General features: G+C 47.4%; 1 protein-coding gene and 1 long non-coding RNA gene across 8 annotated transcripts in view; one reads left to right on the top strand and one right to left on the bottom strand.

Annotated features, from left to right (window-relative positions):
* LOC147599323 (uncharacterized) lies at positions 1-1827 on the top strand. The gene is made up of 2 exons (XR_015259633.1): positions 1-548; positions 1003-1827. It is a non-coding gene; the product is annotated as an uncharacterized LOC147599323 (long non-coding RNA).
* Positions 557-16529, bottom strand: part of HDAC8 (histone deacetylase 8) — a 25928-nt gene continuing 9955 nt past the window's right edge. For 3 of the 7 annotated variants that reach the window (XM_086756053.1, XM_086756054.1, XM_086756052.1), the window contains exons 5-11: positions 13763-13875; positions 12634-12711; positions 11861-11969; positions 7390-7562; positions 5925-6019; positions 4651-4756; positions 557-1108 (exon numbers count right to left, since the gene is read on the bottom strand). In XM_086756053.1, the coding sequence (XP_086612179.1) occupies positions 1086-1108; positions 4651-4756; positions 5925-6019; positions 7390-7562; positions 11861-11969; positions 12634-12711; positions 13763-13875 (697 nt within the window). In that variant the 3' untranslated portion in view covers positions 557-1085. The other 4 variants (XR_015259631.1, XR_015259629.1, XR_015259632.1 and 1 more) reach the window with 4 other exon arrangements.

A 16529-nucleotide genomic window follows, 5' to 3' on the forward strand; every position in this document is an offset into this window, starting at 1 on the left:
GTGAAAAACAAGAGATGAAAACAAAGCCAAGCAAGGCTGGGAGTCCCTTCATCTTGCTATTTATTCCAGCATAATCTAATTAAATCAACAGGAAATATGCTTTCCCATCTTTAAAAAAGAAACAGCACAAATAAAAGCTCTGCAAAGCCAGGTGAAGCAGGGCACAAGGGCAGCAGAGGCCAGGCTCCACAGCCCCAGGTACGGGGAGGAATCTGCCCGATATCTGTGTACCTGTCCCCTTGCTGAGATGCTGAATGGCGGGTGCTTGGGGCATCTGGAGGTTCACTTGAAATCTTCCGGGACAGGAACTGCCACCCTACTCTGCATCTCCCTTCACACTCTGTAAAGCATCCCCAGGGTCTGGCCTCTCAGCACAGGATTTCCAGGAGCCCAACCATCACCCTGGGCAGGGGGATCTGTGCTGCCTTACGCGATGCGGCTGGAAGGGATGGTCACAAAATGTAACTGCAGATCTTTGCTCTCCAGTGCTGCCTGGACCTCCGCTGAACACATTGAAGTGCTGTGGAAAAGAGTACTGCCAAGGAAAGGTCTGGAGGAGTCTTTCAAATGCTTTATTTAAAAAAAAAAAAAAAAATTCCCAGTTAAAAACACAGCAGCCATGCCTGTCTGTGGGTAACAGGCACAGCCTGTGCCCTGGGCCCTAGCTGGTCCGCAGCACCATTCCTTGGGTGGGCAGCTCAGAGGCCATGCTCCTGCCAGGAAGGCAATATGGCACTGGGCTCCAGCTGGGAAGGATCACATCTCTGAGCAGCCCCTCTCTTAAAAAATATTTAAAACCAGTTGTGAGAATAAACTCTGTGGTGTTAAAAAAGGAAAGAAAAAGGAGCAAGGGAGGCTCTGCTGGCTCTGGAAGGCTGTGTCTGGAGGGCCTACTGTGGCCTGGGGAGAGCCACAGTGCTTGTGGTGCATAGCAGCTTTTCTTCTTTAAAGAGAAAAAATATCAACCAACTAACAGTAATTTCTTCCAAATTTCCCCTGCAGCCATTAATTTCACCAGCTGCTCACATAAACACGCTGTCTTCTCCATGGGAAATACTCTTGCGAAAACTTGAGCCTTCCTTGAGCTAAACAACATGCTTCAGATTCCCTGCAAATAAAAGGAGGCAGAAAAGGGTATTTCCACTGACATTTCAGCCTGACAGAGTGGCCTGGCCAGGGGTGCCACTCCTACGCCTGACAGATCGGTAAGTGATACAGGAATCCCAGCCTCAGCGCAGACCCCGGTCCCCGCTGCCCCCTCACAGAGGCTGCTGCCTTCCTCTGAGACAGACTTGGTGAACTACCAAAGGGAGACCCTGCCACTGCTTCTGCTACAAGTTCCCAGCAGGCTGATTGCTGGTTTGGGACTCATGGGCCAGCACAGGAGGGGGCACATGCTCACTCCCCACTGCCTTGTCCTTCCTCCAGGCTGCATGCACTGCCAGGAGTGCGCAGCACAGATCTCCCTTCCAGCTCTGGAGCAATGCTGGACAGCTCAGGGAGGGATGTTCTCTCCCTAGGAATGGCCTGTTCTTGGGAATGGACACCCCAGGGCATTCACAGCCATTGCATCTCCCACCCACCTCCTCTGACTCTCCTTCTAACACCAACACATCACAACATGCACAGAGCGTGAAAAGGGCTGCTGAGCCCTGTCTTGCTGCACCCAGCTCCTCCTGGAGACAGGGACAAGAGAGATGGGCAAGGGCATCAAAGAGGTGTTTGCCAGGCACTGCTGCCGTGCCAGCCTGCTCCCTCACCTCTTGTGATTTCTGTGTGAGATGCTGAAAATCAGTCCCCTATAAAGATCCAGCTGACTTTAACTGATTTTTTTTTTTAATCCTTTGCTCTTTGCTTCCTTTTTCCAACAATGAATGTGAAAGTCTTAGTAGCACACGGGCTTGATACATTTCCAACTTGGCCTAAGGAGTCTCAGTTCTTGGTGTAGTGCTGTTATAAGCTAGGTACTCTGACACCCAAAAAATAATGGAATAGAAATGCCTATTTTTCTCCTAAAAGGCGCTGGGACATCTTTCTTATTTCAAATTTGGGGACTGTAGCAAGTTTTGAGGTTTTATAAAACTGCTGGTGGGTCCAGTCAATCTCAGATGAAGATGTGTTGCTTGTAGAGATAGACTCTTCAGCTTGGAAAAGAGATGGTGATGGAAGTGCGACATGGGTCTGTGAGATCACAGACCGGCATTGGGAAGGTGAATAGGAACTAGTTACTTGCCGTTTCTCATTTACAAGAACAAGATGGCACTCAGTGAAGTTACCCAACACCAAGTTTTACACAAAATAAAGTATTTTCCACATGCCAACCATGATACTCACTGCTCTAGACACCCAAAGTCAAAGTAAGTCTGCAAAAGGAATAGAGGAATTAATAGGGGACAGATTTCTTGGTGGATCTCTAATGTGCATCCAGCAACAACGCCTAGCTTGGGAAGCCCCTAAAGTGTACCAAATCCAAGAAGCTGGGCAAGATACCAGGAAAAGTATATATAAACCCAATTGCCATGCTTCTCTTAGAAATGCAGATTTACAGACACTTTTACAGATATCCCTACTGAGCGTACCTTCCCGTAGTGAGCTACATACCCTCCTGGCTTTAGTAACCACCCTTGCATTCAGTGACATTTTTGTTAAACATCAAGAAGTTAACACAAGAAGAATGGGTTCATCAGATACATGAGCAGTAAGAAGACAACACAGGCCCATCACTAACAAGGGCAGGGAAACTAATTACTTATACTACTGACAAGATGGAGGTTCTCAATACCTTCTCTACCTCTGTCTTTACCAGCCTAGCTGGACCCAGATCACAGGGTACCTATGACATACTATGTGTCCAGGCACCAGCAGGGATGGGTGGTCTGTGACCTCTTGCAAAGGTTCAACCCACATAAATCTATGTTAAGGGAAGTGGCTTACATTATTGCAAGGCCACTGTCCATAATATTTGAAAAGTTGTGGAGATCAGGGGATATCCCTGATAACTAGAAGAGAACAACCGTCACACCCATCTAAAAGGAGGGCCCAAAAGAGGACCGAGGAAACTACAGGCAGATTAGTCTTACTTCAATCCTTGAGAAAGTCATGGAACAAGTCCTCCTAGAAAGTATTACAAACCAAATGAAGCACGCGACTGAGAAAAGCCAGCATGGATTTACCAAAGGCAAATCATGCCAGGCTGATCTGGTCATCTTCTACAACGAAATAAGATCTGTTGACATGTGGATGTTGTTTACCCGGATTTCAGCAAAGTGTTTGACACTTCCCCACAGCCTCCTCCTGGACAAACTGGCAAGATACAGATTGGATGGGTAGTCTGCAAAGTGAGTAGGGAGGGAATTGGCTCACAGGCAGCACACAGAGGGTGGTGATCAATGGTTTTTATACACGCTGGCAGCTTATCACAAGTGGGGTCCTCCAGGGATCGATACTGGGCCCCACACTGTTCAACCTCTTAATAAACAAATCTTGATGATGGAATTGAAAGCTACCTCAACAAGTTTGCTGACGACACCAAACTGGGTGCTGCGATGGACACACCAGAACAGAGAGCCATCTTACAGAGACCCGGACAAGCCGGAAGAGTGGGCTAACAAGAACAGCATGAAGTTTAACAAAGACTAGGGCAAGGTCCTGCACTTGGGACAGAACAACCAAAGAGCCTAGCTCAGGCTAGGATCTGTGAGGCTGAGAAACAGCCTTGCTGAAAGGGACCTGGGGGTCCTGGTGAACAGCAAGGTGAACATGATCCAGCAGTGCAGTGCTGCAGCAACGAGGGCAAATTGGATCCTGGGCAGCACCTGCAGGGGCATTACTAGCAGAGACAGACACAGGACCATCCCACTCTACTCAGCGCTTGTCAGCCGCACCTGGAGTATTGTGTCCAGTTCTCATTCCCACAAATCAAACCAGACATGGGCAGACTGAAGAGGGTCCAAACGAGAGCCATGAAGCGATCAAGGAGCTGGAGAACCTGCCCTATGAGGAAAGGTAGATGGAGTCTGGTCTTTTCTCCCTGGAGAAGAGAAGGCTCAAGGGGGCCTCATCACAGTGTTCCAGTACTTGAAGGGTAGCTACAGAGAGGACAGAGATTCTTTTTTCACAAGGAGCCAGATGGAGAGGACAAGGGGCAATACGTGTGAGTTGCACCAGTAGAGGTCTCACCTCATTATAAGAAAGACATTTTTTACAGTGAGAACAATCAATCACTGGAACAACCTCCCCAAGGACATGGAAGAGTGCCCATTGCTAGAGATTTTCCAGATTTGACTGGACAGAGTGCTAGATAATCTCATCTAGGCTCCCTTTGCAATGAAAGGTTCGACCAGATGAAGTCCCTTATAACCTGGGCTGTTCTATGATTCTAATAAGGACAAGGCCCTGTGCTCCTCTGCCCAGATAGAAGAAAGGCAATAGCTACTTTTGCTAACAGGTACCCACAGCCCTGAGCTGATGTGCTACTAACACTGAGAATCCCAAGTGAAGCAGGAGACAGATGACATTGTACACGATAAACAGTCAAGTGGCTGTGGTTCATCTTCCTAGTCAGCAAGAAAGACTCCAACAAGCTTTCCTGAAGTCCTCTCTAAAAAGACCTGTAAGCCTGAAGCAGGCGTGTTAGCTTGGACAACTCACCTTTGATAGAGTTAAGAATTTCCTGAATTCGCTGTGGCTCATTGCGGTCTGGTCTGCAGCTTGGTGTGATCTCCAGCACGTAATCGGGACCATACTCTGTGAAGAACTGCAAGCAAGAAGAGAGGAAAGTCAGCAGGGAAGTCTCTGGCTGGTTGAGACTGGAGGGAAGGCTCCCCATGGGTACCTGTTTGTAAAAAGATAAAAATATTTTCTCCATCTGAGGGGCACATGTAGCTTAACTATGTCAAAGAGGTGCTTCTGCAACATCTGTGCCCACTTGAAGTTTGCAACTGCTACCAATTCAAGGCCTTGGGAAGCAGAGCTCAGTGGTGCAGCCAAAAGTAGTCTCGTGTCTATCCCAATGCTTTATTTTGGAAAGCTGTTGACACTCATTTTACACATGGTTACCCGCAAACATGATTTTTTAATGAACAAAATTCAAGTGCTGCCTATAATAGGAGGAGGAGAGGAAGGATATTCTTTCAGCTCTTCACTCCACCTTGCAGAGTACTGCATTGACATGACTGTAAAACACCTGTAAGGAGAAAAATCAGTGTGCTTTGATGTTAATAATGTGTCTTTCCTGGCTAAGTGCTCCAATAGTGTGCAGCTGAGCCTGAATAAGAAAATCTGCAGTACGTGGGCTCAACATGATAATGCAGAATCACAAATTATTGACAGCAGTTTTTTTTCACAAGCACACAGCACTGAGCAAAGAAGCAGAGACACCGGGATTAAAAATTCAGCAGTGAAGTTGCAATCAGTCCTCTTGCTACCCCTGGAGAGCTTCACCCCATGGAGAGCTAGTCCAGACTTAAAGCTGTTGTACCAAAGATAGGGAAATTCACAGCATTATAGTCTCCCAAGTGATTAATGATGCACCGGACTGGGGTTTTCTTCAAGGTCAAGATTGCAGGTGGCAGATCTGGCAACCCAAGACTGACATCCCCTGTCCTAGTAGGGACAATGAGGGCTTCTCCAAGCAGACCTCAACACGCCAGTACTGATGAGGAAAATGAAGTGGCTCCTGAATGCTGCAGGTTACAATCCAGCATTTGAAAGCAAACCTGAAATCACGCTGGGTTTACCAGCATGTGAATCAGTGTTAAGGAGCTGCCCAGTCTGTAAGTACATCAACTATTCACCTAGAACGGGCAAGGCAAGGTGCTATCCCAGACCCCAGCTGCTTACTTTAAGTCTTATGGATGCCTATGGTTTAGGTAGAATGACTCAGCTCTAGCACAAGGAGAAGGGAGGGTTTGTCCAAGTTTTACCTCGTGATCGGGGATTTCAGAGGACAGCGTTCTTCCAAGGATGACCCCAGTCAAGTATGTCCAGCAGCGAGCTGTGTTGGCAAGGTTGTAGCCCCCTGTCTCCAGCAAAAATTGTGATTTTGGAGGGGGAAAAGTGGAGAGAGGGAAGAGAGAGGGAGAGATTTTAGTGGAAGGAACAAATCACAGAGGTGATGTGCAGTTTACATGAATTCAGCTTATTTCATCCACTCAAGCTGTGCCCAAAAACTGCATTTTGCACCTGCTAGTTACACAAGGACAGGTCCAAATGACACTGTATGTAAGGGCAGACCTCCCAAACTGAACCCCAGTTACACTCAGTGGCACAGGCCAGGCTCCATCTCTAGCTACCATCTCAGACCCCACCCGAGTCCCCAGCCCCATGTGCTGGGCTCTCTCCTGGCAACAAGGAGGGATGTCCAAAGGTAACAGGGAGAGAAGTGCAAGGACAGCAGTGGAGATAGGGAATTCCTGCTTTTGAATGCCAGCCTTCAACTCATAAAGCATAACACACATGCCCAGCCATTTGCCGGTGAGCTCTTCAGCTCCTCCAACTTCCACTTCAAATGCTTCCACAAGCTGCAGTGGTGGGACACTCCTTTGGTATTTTCACAAGTGACAAATAGTTGTCCCCCATTTTTGACAAAAGCTTTACGTGTTCTTTTTGCCTCAAAGGTACCATCCTCAGCAGACATGCCACAGCAGTATTGAGCGCTCATACCTTTCCAAAATAAACCCCATTAGGCACATCAAATTTTAGGCTTAACATGCTATACATGATCTCCCTTATCTCAAAAAAGACAACAGTTAGAGCTGATACGGCTGCAGGCACAGAGCTGGGGGGCTCTCTCTGGCACACAGTGGCTTTTGTTGTTCTGAAATGCTCTGTTGCGTAAAGCCTGTCCTGTGCGCTCCCCACCAGACAAGCAGCTGGTTATGCAGCAAGGCAGAGCTAAGTCAACCTTAGATTTTTTTGCTGGGTATCAAAGCCATACTGTACTAAGCAGGCAGCCAGCCCTTTCCCCAAGCCCCTGCTTGAATCCAAATGAAGTCACTCATTGCCAGATACCTGTGGGAGGTTTGGGAATATAGCGCTTACTTTTAAAGAGAAGTGCTGAAGGGCTGATCAGCAGAGATGGGAGTCACAGGTGCCACTGAGAAGCCAGGGTCAGCTCATCAGGGTTAACAGCCTCTGCTCTTTTCTGGAGGAGTCAAGCAGCCTTTAACTGAAGATCTTAGGGTCAGCACTGAAAGGTGCACCTATCAGTATCAAGGATTTCAGGTCTGTGTGAAAACAGTACTGCACCACAGAGTGCCCTCCTGATGCTGCCCAGCAGTCACCCTGCTAAACTCCAGTCAGTGCTGAGCCCAAAGGCACACGCTCAAGGAAGGCTCACAGAAGGACAAACCCATTTCCTTGCGAACAGTAGGACGCATGCTCACTCACCTCCTCCCAGGATGAGGGTTGCTAGCTGCCACTGCAGGACATACTTCAGACACTTGCCCACTCCCTCAGGTGTCATGTTGAAAGAGCACATAGGATCTCCAGCAATGGTGTCTGCCCCCAGCTGCAGCACAACCGCGTCTGGGTTGAACGCAGTGTACACCTCCTTCAGCACGCTGTGGAGAGGAGAAGTGGTGGGGGTTATCACAAACGCGGCTCAGGGATGCTGGTGCAATGGCCTTGGTCCCTCAGATCCACCGATGTCTCTCAAGGTTTCTGCATTCTCTGCTCCCACCCCACTCATACCTCTGCTCTCAGTTATCTTTCTGCCTCTGCTACTCTCTTGCAGTAAGCTTAGCTCTCAAAGCACTCACTGCAAAGCTGATGAAGGCAAAAGCATCACTGAAAACATGGAGGAGGGGAATACAGTCTTGATCAGCTTAGTGGTAGCATCAAACCACACGTTTACATCAGCTGCCCTGAGCAGAAGGGCTGCAAGCCAAATCTAGGGGCTTTTCTCCCCTATAAAAGTCAGGGTGAAGAGCAAGGTCTGGCAAAACAAAAATCCTAAACTCTCAGACACCGCTCACCCTCCTCTCTCCCATATGGTTCTTGAGGCAGAAATACATTTCCCCCAGCTCTAGTGGATGCTGGGGTGAAGCAGGGCAAGTGTCCTGGAGATAGTTTATTAGATGTATTCTCTCTTGCAGAAGGCAACTGGGCAAGTCAGACACTTGGCTTTGCTCCAGGAGATTTTTAGTACAATGAATACCACAAAGGGAATAATCCTGTTCCCAGCACTGTGCTCCAAAGCCCAAAATACAAGGCAAAAAAAAAAAAAAAAGGAGAAAAACATGTTCCTTTCACAACAGTGTTTTTATTTTGCTAAAGCAGAAACAGATGTGATCTCTGGTATAAATGCTTTTGCCTCCATTAAGAGAACCTAAGCATCACCAGTTCTTATTTGGTATGCAATTAGAAACCACTGCGGTGAAACACAGGCACCACTGAGAAAAAACTCGACCACTGATGAGGAAAAACTTTAGGGAAAAAAACAACACTCCTCCCCACACACACCCCGAGACCAAATATGCGAGCCTGGGAGAAAACAGGATTTCCATTCAGTATGCATATTCACCTTGTGAATGGCAGCCTGAACATGCTGAGAGCCTGGCCCCAGCACCTCAGGTACCCAGCATGGCCAGGTATCCGACAGCTACTTGCACCACTCATGTTTCCACAGCTACCGGGCCATGTTGTCCACACAGTCCCACCAAGGTATGCAAACTGAGGCAGGTGGTGAAAATCAGAGTGCCAACAAAAGAGCAGTCAAATTGGTGCAAGCTTTGTTCTTGAAGCAGACCCAAAGTCAGCCTCTCTTCGGTAGATGTCAAGGATGGGATGGTTGGCTGCTGGGATGAAACACATCCACCACAGTCATCCTGTTTTCCTTTACCAAGACACCACAAATAGAGAAACAGTATCAAGCCTTTGGTGCCATTAAGGTCCCGCACGCTTTCCTTGTAAGTCACCCATGTTACTAACCAGTTTCTCCACCATCATAATGGACATGTCACAACTTCCACCTGAGCACATCTTTGACACACAGTCCAGCTAAAGCAGAATTTTGCCAGATCCATGCCTACACACCACTAACACAGCTCTCCTGCATCACATATAACAGGCCAAACAGCATTCAGATTTTGGGGTGGGTTTGTTTGGGTTTTTTCGTTGGTTTTTTTTTTTGTTTTTTCTTTTTTTGTTTTTTTTGTTTTTTTTTTCTCTTTTGTACATTCTAGATAATGCTAGAGGACAAATAACTTATCAGTTATCTCCTTCAATTATAATTAATTGCAAGTTTATCAAGCCGGCAATGCGCGCTTGCAGCCCAGAAAGCCAACCGCATCCTGGGCTGCATCAAAAGCAGCGTGGCCAGCAGGCCCAGGGACAGGATTCTGCCCCTCTGCTCTGCTCTCATGAGACCCCACCTGCAGCACTGCATCCAGGCTCTGGAGCCCCCAGGTCAGAAGGACATGGACCAGTTGGAGTGAGTCCAGAGGAGGCCATGAAGATGATCAGAGGGTTGAAGCACCTCTCCTGTGAGGCCAGGCTGAGAGAGCTGGGGCTGCACAGCCTGGAGAAGAAGAGGCTCCGGGGAGACCTTATAGAGGCCTTCCAGTGCCTAAAAGGGGCCTACAGGAAAGATGGGGAGAAACTCTTCAGCAGGGCCTGTTGTGACAGGATGAGGGGTGATGGTTTTAAAACAGATGGAAGTAGATTCAGATTAAGACATTAGGAAAATAAATTTAAAATGAGGATGGTGTAACACCGGCCCAGGTTGCCCAGACAGGTGGTGGATGCCTCATCCCTGGAAACATTCCAGGCCAGGTTGGACGGGGCTCTGAGCAACCTGATCTGGTTGGAGATGTCCCTGATCCTTGCAGAGAGGTTGGACTGGGTGGCCTTTAAAGGGCCCTTCCATGGGGGACTATTCTATGACTCTAAGAAACTACTACAGCCATTTAAAATAACTCAGATTTCTCTTTGGAGCAAGGATAATACTTTTGAATGTCTCTAGATTATTTCTGTTTACTTTTCTGCACTTGCAATGTTTCTCACATATTGCATTTTTTTAGTCTTCAAAAGGCTAATATTTAAACTCCAGGTAAAGTTACTGACATCTTTTCAGAACCAATTTTATTCATTAATTTGGGCAGTTTTGGAAGGCGATCAAGTAAATCAGCTATTCTGGATGCTTACAGTTAGCCAGACCCATCATAACTTTCTGTTTTGATAGAGAGACTAGATGAGCAGGTAGGGTCCGAGAGGAACATGCAGGACACATCACTGCAGAAGCAGAGCATACCACTGAAACTCAGCATCCCTGGTGCCATCACTCTCATGGCAGCTCTGAAACTTTTCATTCCTGGCTGCCTTCGTCTTCAAAATTTTAAAGACATCAGGACTTTCCAGAAGATAAATAATGCCACACCTTGTCCCCTCTTCAATGCAGCAGCTATTAGTAACAATGTACTTTAATTGGAGCCCATGTCATTCAACTTCCAGAAACAATAGGCAATTATCTGTGTGCCACACCACCTCAGAAGCAGGATAGGAGTTTATCTACTAGAACAAAAGTGATCAAACACAAGCACTGTAATTTACAGAGAGGCAAGTTCAAAGTGCACATGCTCCAAGATGCCAAGAGCAACTTCCTCCCCGTTTATTTATATCATCGTGCTGCAGCAGATCAGCCTTCGCCAAGATTGGTGAGGCAGTCGTCCCCAGCACAGAGGGAAGTGAGACTGTTTTGCACAGCATCTCCCTGGCTTTTTGCTCTGACAATGTCAGATTTGGCAGTGTCTCAGCAAGGAGCAGATGGTTGCCAAGGAGTAGGTCTCCTCTCACCAGCAGGAGAAGAATATGAGGAAATGCTCTGCGCAAGGTGTAGTCAGCCTGCAGAAACCCGTGTTGGAGGGAGTCACATGCTCCAGTCCCGCCACAGGTTTGGGAGGCACAGGCCATCATCCTCGCACATCAGCTGGATAAGACACAATCATGCACATGACTGTCTCCCATCCAGGACAGAACTCTTCATCTTTGAGTATGAGATCTCAAAATTTCTTTGTAGACGCTTTGGCTACATGCAGCTTGGAACCTATGGGTAGGTTTTTATGTCCTTCAACAGGGAACGCATGCAACGGGCTACTCCTGACTGGGCTCCTAACCCCTACTCAGCCCCTAAAGCTGCCCTGCCTTTTGGAAACATGTCCACTGGCAGGAAGAAGGCTGCCCTACCACCAGAAGTGACAAATACCAACAATCTAGCAGCAGGCATGGCCACAGTATGGCCACCCTAATGGGCTACAAGTCTGGAGAGGTTTCAGCCCTCAAGTGTTAAGCTGAGAGGTGGATGTGCTACCATGTCCCACAGCCTTGTGCTGAGGCTCCTATCCCCTTGAAAAGAACAAGCCCCACAGCCCAGTTTTGACATGGACTCATGAGGTCCATCACCAACTGAGTGACAGAGGGGCCTGCCCACAGGCAGCTCAGTCACGGGCAGACATTCAGCCTTCAGCCTTTCATTCTTCCAGCATAGACAAAAGGTGCTCGGAAAACACTTTTTGCTCAGCCCTAAGCATATATCCCAGAGATGGTCATGGTTCAAAGCATTTATTTGAAGAAAAGCATCTAGCCCTCAGTCCACGACAAAAAAGTACTTGTCCCTTCTCAATCTCTCCTTAAACACACAAGGCTGACCCGTGGCAAAGAGATCCTCCAGACACCCTCAAATGCCTCCATATATTCAGTTTGCCTAAGGATTTGGAGAAGACCTCTGAGATCTCCTAAGATCCATGTTCATTGTAATCAAAAACTGTAACAGGGCTGTAATTAAAAATAGTAAATAAACAAAATCTGTGCAGTCCCTGTTTTCTAAAATCCAAGTAAACTGTATCAGAGCAAGAGGGCTCACGTTTCACAGATCTGGAAATATTTCTCATCTTGAATGCCATCTTGAATAGGTACATTCACACTGTAATAGCGACCTTTCCCCAGGCCAACATCTGTTACATCACCGGTGCCTGAAAAACAGAAACACCTCATCGTTAATTATGAGGGAAAGGGGATCAGCAGTAAGAGAAATGTGTGGGATGTCTCAGATGACAGCAAAGAGCCAGGACCTTTGGGATGCCAATAAGGAATAATAACAATAATAAGGAATAATAATATTAACAACAACAACAATAATAAGGAAGAAATTTTTTTATGATGAACGTGGTGAAGCACTGGCATGGGTTGCCCATCGAGCTGGTGGAATCCCCATCCCTGGAAACATTCAAGGTCAGGCTGGACGGGGCTCTGAGCAACCTGATCTGGTTGGAGATGTCCCTGCTCCTGGCAGGGGGGTTGGACTAGATGACCTTTAAAGGTCCCTTCCAACCCTAACCATTCTATGATTCTGTGAATAAAGGAGGGGTTGGATGGACCTGGTTCTTGTCCTCTGCCCAATTCTGTCATGCAGCTTTCAAGGGCTGCAGGTGGCTGCCCAGCAGTGGCTCTGCTCAGAGCTTAGCCACAGTCAGAAAGGGGGAAATTGCAAACATGTAGTTCCCTGCTCTTTGCTTCTCCTAGGTCAACAGGAGAGGCAGCAAGACACCTCTGCTGGACAGAAGGGATGGCTGGCACTTGCTTTTGCTCAGGCCTCATCTGTGATACATGAGTCGAATTAGCACAAGTTCAACTTGCCTGGGAAAAATCCCGGTGAAAACTTGTGCAGAGAAACAGTCATGACTTTCGAGGTGAAACTAAAGGCATCTTCAACTCCTATCAGAAAAGGGAAGAGAAAAAAAGCTTTCATGCATTGTTCACATAAATGACAGAGTCTAAACACACAAACGAGCTACTCAATAAACACAGGGCAGCAAGCAGAGCAGGAATAGAATGAACAAAGCAGAAAACCAGATGTGGTTCAATAAGTCCATCTTTAATCAATGGAGATCCAAATTCAACTGCAGCAAATGTCACAACTGAAATAAATTTGGCAGGTGCATGCTAATCAGTACTGAATAGATCTCAGTACCACAGGTCAGCGCTCACGTTAGCAACACTCGCCTGTACTGCTTGGCTTGCAAGGCTGGGGGAGGGAGCTGAGCAGGGACACCTTGGCCAGAGCTTAGCTCTGATTAGAACCAGAGCTAGTGGGCTCTCACTTTTTCTCAGTGCTGCTGCAGTTCAACACGCCTTTTCTTTTCCTTAAAGATATATTAAAATAGGAGGGATGGAGAGGGAAAAGGAAGTAAGAGTAAACTTAACAGAAACTAAATGCGGGGGGAAATGGAGCAAATGAAAAACACCATAAAATTTAGGAGAGCAGGAAATGTTAAATGGTGTTGAAATAACGTCCCTGAAGGAGACAGTAGTTTCAGCAAGGCCAGCTCTGCCTGTAGTTTTATAGTGTCAAGCCGTCTTTGAAAAGCACCATTTAATACTGACTGTTTCCCTCTTGCATTGGTGGCATTAAACAATTAAACGCTGTCAGCAGCTGTTCTGCTGGGATGGGAGACAAGGGACTGGTGAAAGTCCTTGCTGGAGAGCCACTGGCAGAGGGGATTACTGGAATGGGAATACGCTGTTTGTTGCTTTAGGTACAAGACTGTTGCCCAGACCCTCAAGACAGGTCTGATGAGCAGCACAGGGCAAATCCATAAAGCAGTACTAGGCAGAAATGGATTGAGGGAACTTGACTGTACTGAAGAGGCAAAGCCATGGTTGTTGTAGCAGGTAAAGCCCTACTGCCCCAACAGGCCTTGGGGCCTCCCAATCCTCTCCCTGAGTCTGTGTGGCTGTGCTGCCTGCAGCCTGCACTGGTCCTTACCATCCCCGTGATGCAAATCCAAATCGATATAAAGGACACGGTCAAATTTCTGGCGCAGCCGCAGGATCCCCAACACAGCGTCATTCAGGTAACAGAAGCCAGAAGCTTCATCTCTGTGAAAATAACATCTGTGAGGTTGAACACCGCCAACGCAATCACCACTGATCTTGGTGTTGTCACTTTTACCTTGCAAGTCTCCACCTCACAGGGGCACAGAGCAGGATGAAGAGCCCAGACAAGGCCCAGCAGCAATCATGGAATGAGTCAGGAGCAGTCAAAGCATGGCTGGGAAGTACAAAGTACATGACTGCTTGTGCCAGTTGCTTCTCAACCCTGGGCCTGCTGGTAGCTGGTAAAGCATCAGCTGGCTCTGCTGCAGAGAGGCCTTGACCCACAGGGGGCCTGGCAGGGTACTTCTGACCATTTCACTGTTGCACAAATAAAACGTTAGCTTTCTGCACCTGATATATTTTAAAGAAGTTCAGAGCCACTTGACTCAAATCCACTCTCTGCTGTACCTCCTCTCCCTCTGTGGCAAGAGAATAGGCCTCTGGACAGTCTTGTTTGGCCATTTTCCAGCGAGTGCCGGACAGGCACAGGCAGACAGCCACTCCATCCCTGCCATCTAGGTCACGGCTCCCAGAAAGGTCCTGGCAGTGAAAGGCAGGTCCAAAGCAGTCACAACACTCTTCTGCTCTGTTCCAAAGTCTTGAGCTTCCCCCTCAAAGCAACACTCTCCCTTCCTCCCCAGGAAAATCCCATACACAGTCACAACAGAGCTCCCAGGCTCAGCCAGAAGAGAGCCCCAGCAGCTAAACAGAGGACAAATGTTGCAAAGAAAGATTTATCCCTAACATACATCAGGAAGTAGCTTCCATATTGCTGGCATCAAAGGAACAAAAAAAGTTTCTTAATCCCTACTCCAGATTCACTTCAAAGTCAAGTTCCCGTCACCACTTGGCAGTAGCCCACATGCACTCTTAGGTCAGCCTTGGAGAGCTGATTTAAACTAAAGCTTTAGACTTTGCAACAGGACTGTCCAAACCCCTCTTCCCGAGGCTCAAACTACTCCAGGATCTAAGATGTGCCTCTTGGAAAGGCTTATTGACTTGCAGCCACAGCACTCAGCTCATTTCCCCCAATGCTCCCCTGCTTGGCAAACAGCTGGAAACGGTGAGGAGCAAGCACGGGGCGGCAGAACTGCACTTGCTTTCACTCCCTGCAAATGTCAGGGAGCACAGATGCTTCCCAGTGACACTGTTCATTTATAGTGATGCTGAGAACTGGGATGTTAGCAGGTATCCTGGGAATCTTCCTTAACTGTGATTACAGACTGTACTCCTCCCTGCCTTCCCAGCCCAAAAGGAAGCAAAGTGAACTATGCCATGTCCTGGGCACTCTTTCCATGCTGTAACACACAACTTCTTTCAAACTCGAGCCGAAGCAGAGCAGGACCCCAACTCAGACACAGGCTGACCAAAGTCAGAGCTGCAGCTTAGGGCTAGTACTTGGGATTTCCCCTCCCACAGACTGACATAGCAGAGCTCAGACTGTCACTGCCAGAAGGAACGGCAGAGCTGGGTCAAGAAAAGGCACTGACTCAGCATCTCACCATCTGCCCCAAAGGCATGCCAGTGAACTGTGAGCTTCAAAAGCCCCAAGTGACAGTGGTTACCATTCCTGCCTTTACAACCCTGGAAAGTAACTAAGCCAACAGACAGCAGGTCTTTTTTGACAAAAGAACATATATTGTGCTAGGACACAGGTCCTGGCACCAGGCATCTGCAGTTGGGTGTCAGTCTGGTTGGACCTTCACATTGGAATGGCACCTACTACAGCTGCTACCTACCCTGCAGCATCCCACGTCACCCCACTGGAGCAAATGGCAACGGTCCTTTGGGATCAGTAAGTATTAAATACCTTTTTTAAACAGACTTTTTTTCCTTCCCAGAACAGTGCTAATTGCACAGCTCTGTAGCAACAACACTGTTAAGATTTCTTCTGTTACAGACATTTTAAAAACTAGGTAATCAATATAAAAAAGAACAGAAGATTTTTTAAAAAGCCATCCCTCCTATGAAGAGCAAGAGGGCTCAGCTCAGCCAAGCTAAACTCTCTCCTTTCTCAGCAAGCCATAGCTGAACCCACATTCAGCAAAGTGCTGACCAGGAAAAGGGTCCTGATGAGACATTGCCATAGCTGGAGTTTGCACACCACTGTTAGACCTCCAGAGTTTCTCTGCCAGGTCAGAAAAGTCACCAGAGCAAGAAGAGAAACCTGCACACTCAGGTACAAGTTGCTGGGGTTAGATATGTGGTTCATGCTAATTTCTAGGCTCCCCAGTGAAACAGAATGGCACTGCAAAGGTGAGTTACCTGAGGACAGGGAAGGGTGCTGTCTTGTCTGCATTTGCAGATAGGCCTCATGTTTTGGGAGATGGGGGACACAAGTTAAAATAAAACATGGAAACAAATTATTTTACCACTACAGAATCACAGGATTCGGGGACGAAATTTTAATTCCTCTCCTGTTGTTCTGGAAGATTGTTATTGACATTACAGCTCAGAGCAAACAGCCACCCACAAAGCATGGGGAAAATCAGAGGTCAGTCCTGCACAGTTTCAAATATTTTACTATGAAAAAAAAAAAAAAAGCCACATAAAACAATTTGGAAAACATATTGTCACGGTCCCATTCTCTTTCAAGGAGAGTGACACCAATTGTTTGCTTCTCCACAGCCCTTCTCTATGAACTTTGCAAAATCAAT

The sequence above is a fragment of the Chlamydotis macqueenii genome, chromosome 11 (genome assembly GCF_036417535.1).
Source record: "Chlamydotis macqueenii isolate bChlMac1 chromosome 11, bChlMac1.mat, whole genome shotgun sequence".
In the NCBI taxonomy this organism is placed as follows: domain Eukaryota; kingdom Metazoa; phylum Chordata; class Aves; order Otidiformes; family Otididae; genus Chlamydotis; species Chlamydotis macqueenii.